General features: G+C 42.0%; 1 protein-coding gene across 18 annotated transcripts in view; it reads left to right on the forward strand.

Annotated features, from left to right (window-relative positions):
• Positions 1-9,262, forward strand: part of LOC119314616 — a 10,427-nt gene extending 1,165 nt beyond the window's left edge. For 3 of the 18 annotated variants that reach the window (XR_005152388.1, XR_005152392.1, XR_005152393.1), the window contains 6 exons: positions 3,668-4,512; positions 4,838-5,009; positions 5,162-5,531; positions 6,031-6,232; positions 7,229-8,351; positions 8,787-9,262. Coding sequence is in view for 3 of the 18 variants with exons in the window: in XM_037589334.1 (XP_037445231.1) it covers positions 7,120-7,264; positions 8,170-8,351; positions 8,787-9,077 (618 nt within the window). In the remaining 15 variants the exon portion in view is untranslated. The other 15 variants (XR_005152385.1, XR_005152387.1, XR_005152390.1 and 12 more) reach the window with 15 other exon arrangements.
• Positions 9,263-9,842: the final 580 nt, after the last annotated feature.

Consider the following 9,842-nt stretch of genomic DNA (forward strand, 5'->3'; position numbering starts at 1 on the left):
GGGGGGGTCGGTCGACTCCAGGTATGAGCACTCCTGAGCTTGATGGCTGGATGTGTGCACACATGTAATGGGGTATCATGGTCACGTTGCTTGGTGTGCAGAGGCGACCCGGCACCGGCACTTGCCCGGCGGTGGGACTTCGCTGTGGCCGGTGGGAGAGTTGGGCGGCAGCAAGCGGTGCGGCGAGGGGAGGCGCACGGTCCAGAGGTGGGACTCTTGCTAGCCGCTCTCCCGTTCCATTTGGTTTCTTGCGGCCACGGTGGCGTTTCTCGGATCGAGCGCCGCTCGTCCTTCTCTTCACTACTTCTCCACAACGCTAGCCCCTCCACCTCTCCTTCCTCCCCCTCGTTGTGTGGTGTCCATGGGATGTGCCTAGATCCAGATCAGGCGTAGGTTAGGTGAGGCTGATGGTTGGGTGAAGGAGTAGGGAAAGCTGGCGACGAGGACAGGAAGAAGCCGGCCGTCGTGGTGCAGTGGGGCTGCCGGGAAGGAAGAGGTCGGCTGCGTCCCCGGCGGTGTCGGTGGAGCTGCTCCTCAACGAGATTCGGCCATGGAGAGGACCGTGGTGCCAGCGCAGCCTCGCCCCCTCTAGCGCAGCGCAAGAGATCAGCACACCATCGAACTGAGGTGAGCCGCCACTAGCCCCGACCCTTCTCTTTCCGCGTCCCTTTCTATGTTGTGTGCACTACTGTCCTACAAAACATTCATGCATACACACTGGGTTCAGATCTCAGTGTAAACTGAAACATGAGATTCATCATTGTGTTGTGCCATGTTTCAAACTAGAAACAGGGAAAAGTGGAGAAATGAACGGATAGCTGATATACATACCTTCAGGAACATTTATTTTTGTTTGCTAACTGCACAATATGAACTATATATCTGACAAATATATTTGACTCTTGCTCTTGACAGATTAGGCTTTTGTGGTGTTGCTTTGTATACAGATGACATGCTCGCCTCTTGGTTTAATTTAGGAGTGTATTTAGAAGCTAAAACTGAACAATAATATCAGTTTAGAGATGCAGTTGACCATTTTTCACTAAGTCGATGTGTTGTCGCAGCAGTAACACACGTGCAGTTCTTTCTGGCCATTTGACTGTAACAAATTGCTTACAAAACCACTTGTACATTGAGAAAAGCCTTTGTACATAGTTTCTTAGTTACATATGAGTGTTAGTTTTGAACAAATGCTGAAACGCATCTCTGAATTGGGAAACGACAGTGTGCACCTTTACTGAAACATAAAACTAATTTGCTGATGCTCTGTTTGCAAATGTCTTGTTGTACGCCTGCCAAAATAAGAAAATAGGTAGGAGTCAAAATATTGTAGGACAAAGAATAGGCATGTACAGAAAGTTGTATCAAATAAATTATAAATAGTTGCACTACATTATGCAATTCAGTTTAGCACTGAACCAATATTTGAGAGAAGTACCTATATTAATTTTCACTGAACGAGGTGAAAACTGATCAAAAAAATATTTCAGAGAAGCACTACAGTCTACAATTCAGTTTACAGTCCTGCACGAGGTGGCGGGTACCGAGTCGGCCTTGGAGGTATAGATTAGCCATGGACATAGGGTGACTGGGGGAGGATGAAAGGAGAGAACCCATAAAAAGTTCAAATGACGAGTCGATGCCGGAGTAAGCGGAAGGGGCAAGGAGAAAGAGGCAATGATCTCTGATTGATATAATTTCTCTGATTTTGAGGCAAGCTATATTATCAAGAGACTCTCCCAAATCAATGGGAGATTTGATTTTGTTTTTTTTAATAAAGAGGAAGAAATGGTAGACTCAGCCGGGTGAATCTCCTCCTTCCTTCCCATAGCTGAATATTCCTATCCGATACGATCACACCACAACGACCTTTTTCTTTTCCACTTCCCAACGACATATGGGGAGAGGTTAAGCCTACTGAAACTGATTATTTGGTTACACTCGCCACTTGCTTTGGACAGAAGTTGTTGTCTGAACATACTGAACATTGTGTTATGCAGTGTTGGTCTATACTTTAATGCACCTGTGTTCAACATGGCCAGCTCTATGTAGCAGTGTCGTGTGTGACCTCAAAAACGGCTTTGAAAATCCTGATTGAAAATGAAGATGGTACTACTGATTCTCAGACCAGGAACATTGTGTTTCGTGAGCTCTTCCAGTCCATTTCTTAAAATCCATGCTGGTGGTGTCTTTTACAATATGTGCAAGAACTAGCAATACCACATAAAAATGAGTCTGGGATTTGGAAATTTTTTAATCTGGGTAGTTGTTGTAGTGCCTGATTATGCGAAGAAAAAAATAGCAGAATAATTGTTTGCAGGGATACTTAGATCTTTCTGCTATCATGGTTATCAAGATAGGATTTTTTTAATGTACACTATATAGTACAAAAGGTTGTTTATCATATACTGCAAATCATTAGTTTTACGGCAGTCTATTACATCAGAGTCTTATCTTGATTGATAGGAATTCCACATATTGAACCTTCAAGATGACTTGAAATGGACCTGGACAATGTGAATTGGGGCCAGTATCTAAACACTCTGTTTTGCAATCTCAACTATTGGGATTGAATCAGTATGCTGGCTGGAGAGGTTGAGAATCCGAAGATAACTCCTTCCTACATGTTTTTGGTGACAGTTTGCTTGATACAATAGATGGATGTTATGTTTAGATATGTTGTGCTCGATGGATCGTCTTCTTGCTTTGTTTATTCATGCTTTTTAGGAGAATATTTAGCCATGTTGATATGTTTGTCCCCTGTATGTTTAGATATGTTTCCTCGATGGACCTGGTTATAATAATATAGTTGATTTTCTATAATTGTTGTTGTGGGTTCGTCAATCATTAATTTGGGTGGATGGGAGCAGCAACGGCGGCGTTGCGTTCTCTTTCATGAAACTGGCCCCGCTTTCTCGTTCTTATTACCTTGGGCGATTTGATTCCTCACTTTTCCTTTCTTCTGCTTTCCTTTCCTCTTGCAGGATTGACGGGGCTGCTCTCATTTTCGGTTTGCTACTGCTCCTTGCATTCTACCGCTTCTCATTGTTGTCATAAGAAGATGAGATGTTCTTCGGTACGATGCTCCTGGCGTGTTTGATGAAATGTCTATAAGATGATATGTTAGTCATTCTCTCTTTCCTTCTTGGTTGGTTCTTGGGTCCTCCATGTCGTTAGCCATCAAGGTTGGGTTCCTTCCCACTCCCTTGCTCAATTTTTGCCTACTGAAAGCGATGTGTGTTGATGTGTTGGTTTTGACAACATCCCCGTGTGATCTTTGTTGGCATATCAAACGAGGATATTTGATGGCATACCCGCTGGATTTGGACGATTGGTGTGATCTCCGTTCAGTTTGTCATGCTCCTTTGTATGCAGTCTGCAGAAGTAGGCACACCGTTTTTTACCCTCAGATTTGATCATGCCGTGATGTTGCCAGCATCTGATTACTGAGTATTGTTCATGCTTTTTTGCTCAATTATTTGGGTAGAATATTTCTTAGAACATTTATGTGGCTTCAACTATGCATCTCTAACACATACTGTCTTTTTAAGATCTGAATCTCGGTTGCTTCTGTTTACTCTGAGTCTGAGATGTGTAGTAAGAGCAGTGGATGCCCTATTTTTCAATCCTCTTAACACAATTACTTTGTTGTGATCACATGTTGTAGGCAGACAAGACGGTGAAGATCTGCTGCATATGAGTTGGCTACGTCCGCGGCCCAACAACGGTTGTCATTGCCATCAAGTGCCCAACAATTGAGGTGGTGGTTGTCGACATCTCCAAGCCCCGCATTCACGCCTGGAACAATGACACCCTCCCGATCTACGAGCCCGGCCTCGATGATGTTGTCAAGGCGTGCAGGGGCAAGAACCTCTTCTTCAGCACCGACGTCGAGAAGCACATCGCCGAGGCCGACATCATCTTTGTCTCGGTGAACACCCCCACCAAGACCCGCAGTCTGGGAGCCGGCAAGGCTGCCGACCTCACCTACTGGGAGAGCGCAGCCCGGATGATTGCCGACGTGTCCAACTCCGACAAGATCGATGTTGATGAGTCCACTCTCCTTGTCAAGACCGCAGAGGCCATTGAGAAGATCCTGACCCACAACAACAAGGGCATCAACTACCAGATCCTGACCAACCCAGAGTTTCCTTGCCGAGGGCACGGCGACCGACGACCTGTTCAAGCCCGACAGAGTGCTCATCGGTGGCCGGGAGACCCCCGAGGGCAGGAAGGCTGTCCAGGCCATCAAGGAGGTGTACGCCTACTGGGTGTCCGAGGAGAACATCGTCACCACCAACCTGTGGTCTGATGAGCTCTCCAAGCTCGCTGCCAACGCCTTCCTGGCATAGAGGATCTGCTCCGTGAACGCCATGTCGGTGCTCTGTGAGGCCACGTGCGTGCTCGTGCTCATGGTGGTTTCCCATATATCAGCAGCGCGGAGGAGCTGGTATCCTCAGCCAGAGTTGGGTGTACTTGCGGGCGACCTCACCCTCACCAGTGCATCTGCAGGTATGCTAGCTCCATCTCTTATCTTTTTGTTGTGAATGCAAAAAGGAGAGGCTCAGATCTAGAGAGTAGCCAATAAGATACAAATTAGTTTTGTTTGTTTTGATGATGCCAATGAATTTCCATAGATTTTCCTATACTCAGCAGAAAACTTACATCCCTTGTTCACTGGGATTCTTCTTTCTTCTTTGTTTCTTTTTCCTTTGCCATAGCAGATAGCACCACATTTACCGCAGCACACCAGAGTCAATTTAATTGACTAGCAACGGAGCAAAGCTGAGGTAATTCCCAATATGACAATTAACTCCATACAGTTTTCTATCTTCAGGGGGCTGCTCTTTGATTCAGAGTAAAATCAAGTTCTTTACCTATGGAGGAGGTAGATACTGATGGAGTGGATGACAAGGTGTTCTCCAGGTTCTGCATCATCTCCATATTCTGCATCATTAGTGAGCAACTTACCTAGGGAGGAGGTAGATACTGACAGAGTGTATGAGCAGGTAGTTCTCCAGGTTTCTTTATACTACCAGCCCACTCTATATTTGACTATGCTCTAATATGTCAAATCATGAAATGATATGAATAATTAAATATTAGCAGATGGACAAAACGTGTATTGATGGTCTGATGTACCAAGTGTTTTTATCCACAGTGAATAAAATAGAGGAGTGGCCTGTTCACCGGAGCAAGCGAGGAAGATAGCTCAGCCCGACCACCAACGTCCACTCACCGGTTTCTTTGATGCCTCGACCTCGAGCTGCATCAGCTCGTTGATATGTGATGGACATCTCCCAGCAGTCCCTCGATTGCCAGGCCACCGCGCCCGACCTCGACAAGGCGTTCAGATGGTTGTCGAGGCAGGTGCTGCTGTACCAGCGGTGCTGCTATGTTGCTCTGCCCTCAACCATCCAAATCATTTCTACCAGACCCAATCTTCCACTACCATCTCATACATATGCAGGTACTATCCAGTATCTATGCATGAGCTACCGAGCGTGAGTGTGGCCATCACCCAGGAGCAGGTTCAGCTTCTGTACATCCACTTTTTGCCTACTTTGCATCTTTCAGATCTGCAATTTCATATGATGTTAGTTCCCTTCTGCCATACAATGGACTACTACATCTTCTCAGTTGTGTTGGTTTCTATAGCTCCATTGGTTGCTTACTTTTCAGTGATATGGTAGTTTAGGGCATGCTCACCAATTGTACCATCAAAATATCAAACCAACTTAAATTTATCTCTTATAGATGTGTTATTGAATACTAGAGGTGATTATTTTCTTTCTAGGGATTACGGTTTTATAAGAATTAGGCTTCTTGAAACTTTGAGGTCCAAACTAATTAGTCTTTGAGATTTATGCACCAGGGCATACAACCTAGGTAATCCTCAGTACATCTTTTTAATTTCTAACTCAAGGTAGATACATACTGGAAATAAGTTTGTTGCATGCCCATCATCAATTACTCTTTTGCATATCACTTTTTAGAATAAGATATATTTTGGTTGTTCATTGCTTCCAGGAAGAAGATGGTTTAATATATTGGTGTCAGAGCGCTTGTTGCAATAACCGTCAAATCTTGATTGTATTATATTGATCGGACCAAGCACTTTTTGGATAAATTAGCATGAAGTGATCAGGAGCAGAGAAATAGATATGTCTTGAAGAAATGGATATATATGGTTTTTAAGGTTACATGAAGATATATATGTCTGGATCAAGTTGTAAGTTCTCTTCCAGAATTACTTAAGATTAGTGATTCCGTTAGCTACATAGCTGTCCTTTATTTATGTGGATCACATGTCCTTGACGATCATATTATGATTTGGACACACATTAATTCATAAAACCATTTGTTACTTTCAAGACATGTTTATTTCGTAGGTGCATATCCATACAATTCATAAAACCATTTGTTACATTCAAGACATGTTTATTTCGTAGGTGCATAGCCATAGACAATGCCCTCTTGCTGGAAACAGTAGCAACAACACTCACCTCACGTAATCGCTCATCCTCAAAAGATTCGTAATTATATCTATTTTTGGATGAATTTTGGGGTCAACATATTACAGACTTGTAGTCAAGACCTAATCGCTATGTACAGTATTTTAAACCCATGGTGTGTCAACTTTTTTAATTTAAGATGGCAACATTATCCATCACATCTTTTATATTTCTCTCCATGATGCTCAATGGTCTTGATTGCTTGATAAAGGATTTATGGCATGAATTGGTCGATGAAAAGTGGAACATGTAATTTATTCTAATATCTTAATCATATTTTGGATCAACATTTTGTAGCTGGCCACTTGCTACCTCTGCACATGTACACTGAATTCTATATCATGTTCTTCCAATGAAAGGGATAAGAGAAAAAATAGAAGGATATAGATTTTGCATATATTTTTAACAACTTCCAAGTTGATATTTGGGCTCATTCCTGGTTCGATACTGGCTGATGCATGGTTACTTTTGGTAACTTGGGTTGTGCATGAGATAGTAAAAGGAGAAAATTACTAAACTTGGAACCTTTTTAACATCCAATTAAAAGGGAAGGTGAACATCTCCTCAAACATCATATCCTTTTGGTATAACATAACAAGACAAGATGAGTACCATGTTTTCTGTTACTTCTCAGTTTCCTTGCATTGACTGTTGCATAATCAAGGGTGCACGATGCAGAGAGATATGCCTGACCATCTCACAATGTTCTACAGGAGTACTGAGGGAATTGCTTGAACCTGGCATCGAAGGTGAGCCGTCGCCAATCCCAGCCCGTTGCCAAGCACCGTCTTATTCTGCAGCAAAAACGGCCACCCATTCCGAATCCCACCAGATGCGGCTAACACTGGGTTTTAGAATCGCTCAATCTTATTTTATCCATGAATTCACCGCCTCGTATTTGACCTGCCTCTCCACCCTTTGGCAAATACTTCAGATTTTCACAATTTTCCAGACTTTTCTGCCATGATTGCATATAACCTCTATAGTTATTTACTTAACTGATTGTTAGGCCTGCTATGCATCACACGATATATATAATGCAACAGCTGGTACACTGTTTAGCCCCATATCTACAGTACTTACAGACATTAGCCGGCAAAAGGAATTAAATAGCCACAAACGGTTGATGCACATATATTACGTACTGGTTTATTTATAAAAGAACCAAACTAGACAAGTTAAATCCATCTTAGTACTCTTTTTAAAGTGCATAATTAAACTGTATGCCCACAATTGCTATTGCCAGCTAACAAGTTTCTGATTTCTCGCACTAACAATTCTCACGATGCTTATACAGGGTGAAGAATATGAGCATCCGGAGTATATCATTCGCAGTGAGCCAATGCCAAGCTACAATGCTTATTATCTTGTTCTGATATTCCCCATTTAAAATAAAATGACCTAATAGTTTTTATGATCTGCTATACCTCTCTGACACCAATTTTCTGCCATAGAACCGAAAGAACATATATTAGGCCGATCAATAATGCTCAAGTTAACTAACTTGCTTACTATATTCTTCCTACCATAGGTTTAAAGCTTAATTCTACTTTTCTCTTGATGAAAGCTTAGTCTCCTAACAATAAATAGTATTCAGCCTCCTTACATGTCATTTCGATCTTTCCAAATCTTACCAAAACGAAACTAAATTCAGGACCACCCCCTGCTATCCAATATTGCAGAGAGCTTGAAAGGTACTGTCACTGGGGCAATGAAGTGAAGATCTATCAGCACCATGTGAACAAGTTGTTTGCCATGTTCCGCCGCAGAAAAACAGATATCAAATACTATGTCTGCACCATCAACAAAACATTTGCAAAGCTAGGCCAACCGATGGTAAACTCCTTCTTTCCACTTCATAGAAAAAAAGAACTATCTTTACTTATGCCTCACAACTAAACTACTTGTACTTGACTAATCATTAGAAGTATAACCTGCAGTATGCTTTTGGTTCACCAAATTGACTTAATTGCGAAATATTGAAAAAACTGTATACATGTAACTTTAGAAACTAATATTCATATAGTTTGATATACATGTTTTCTTCCTTCCTATATTTGTTCTCTTTCACTAGAGTACCATACATACAGAAACAACCAATTAACATCTTATACTCCACATTGGAAGGAATGTAGCATGCTCTGCACCCTCCTTTTGCTTCCTGCCATTATTTGCTGATGAATGTTCTCGCTATCTATATTTAAACCTTCTCAGTGTAAGAGTGACAAGACACTTTCCAATCCATTGAATTAATTCCTTTTTTCTCATCAGTATTTTCAGGTCAACTACACTGAAAGAAAACTAAATGATTACATTGACCCAGATTATGATACGCTCAAGGTCAGGCTTGCAAACAGTGATCTACAAGCCAATTGCCGCATCATGCTAGGAACCGACAAGAGAGCCATTGTAACAATCAACTGGTCTGAGTTCCGTTGCCTTGCAAAAATCCATGGAGACATCTCTGCCTTTCGTTTCAAGGTCACCACAAAGCAGCGCCGGGTTCTCATCGTGCATTTTTGTCGTGGTGACTACTCTCAGCCAGATATGTATAGACTTTAGTCCTTCCTTGCTGTCTCTATGGTGAAAAGTAGTCTACGATCTTTAGATTTTATTGTTGTCTCTATGGTCAAAAGCGGTTTACCATCTCTTATTGTATATATGTGAAGGACTCCTCTTCTACTGTTGTTTCCAGAACACTATGACTCAAGAAACAACCTTTCCTTTTATGCATGCTTTCACATTAATGTTTCCATCAAACATTTCCTGTGATCATATCTGCAACACTTACAAGATCATATTAAGATTTCCCAATGGATCCTGTACACATTCCACCAATCTTATCTACTTACTACATATAGTATATAAGCTATTCTTTTCAAACAATAATATGTTAATGCATACTCTTACACCGATTAGCTTACATTTGGCCTTTGCGCCATTGGCGCAACGGGTCATCTAGTATGGAAGAAAAAGTAAAGTAGCCTAGCACCAGGCAGGCAGGTGCAGTTCAACATTCAACATTCAGTAACCAGAATCGAATAAAAGTTTAACATCTGAGTTCACCAGTGCATGTAGCATAGAGGTCCAATTTCCACGAGCACACAGAATTGTGGAGCCTACACTCAAGAAGCCACATCTGCATTTCCATGTACCTGCGGAGCAATTGATGTCCTCAGTTAAACATATTTGTATTATTAATTCAGAAAAAGAGTTATATGTCATAATTTGTGTATGGCTCATTAGCTTCAACGATGTAGAAACATGTCAAGACCTCCAAAGTTGACTCAGACAAAACCAATAGAACTGTTCATTTGTAGTCGCACA

The sequence above is a fragment of the Triticum dicoccoides genome, chromosome 6A (assembly GCF_002162155.2).
Source record: "Triticum dicoccoides isolate Atlit2015 ecotype Zavitan chromosome 6A, WEW_v2.0, whole genome shotgun sequence".
Classification (NCBI taxonomy): Eukaryota; Viridiplantae; Streptophyta; class Magnoliopsida; order Poales; family Poaceae; genus Triticum; species Triticum dicoccoides.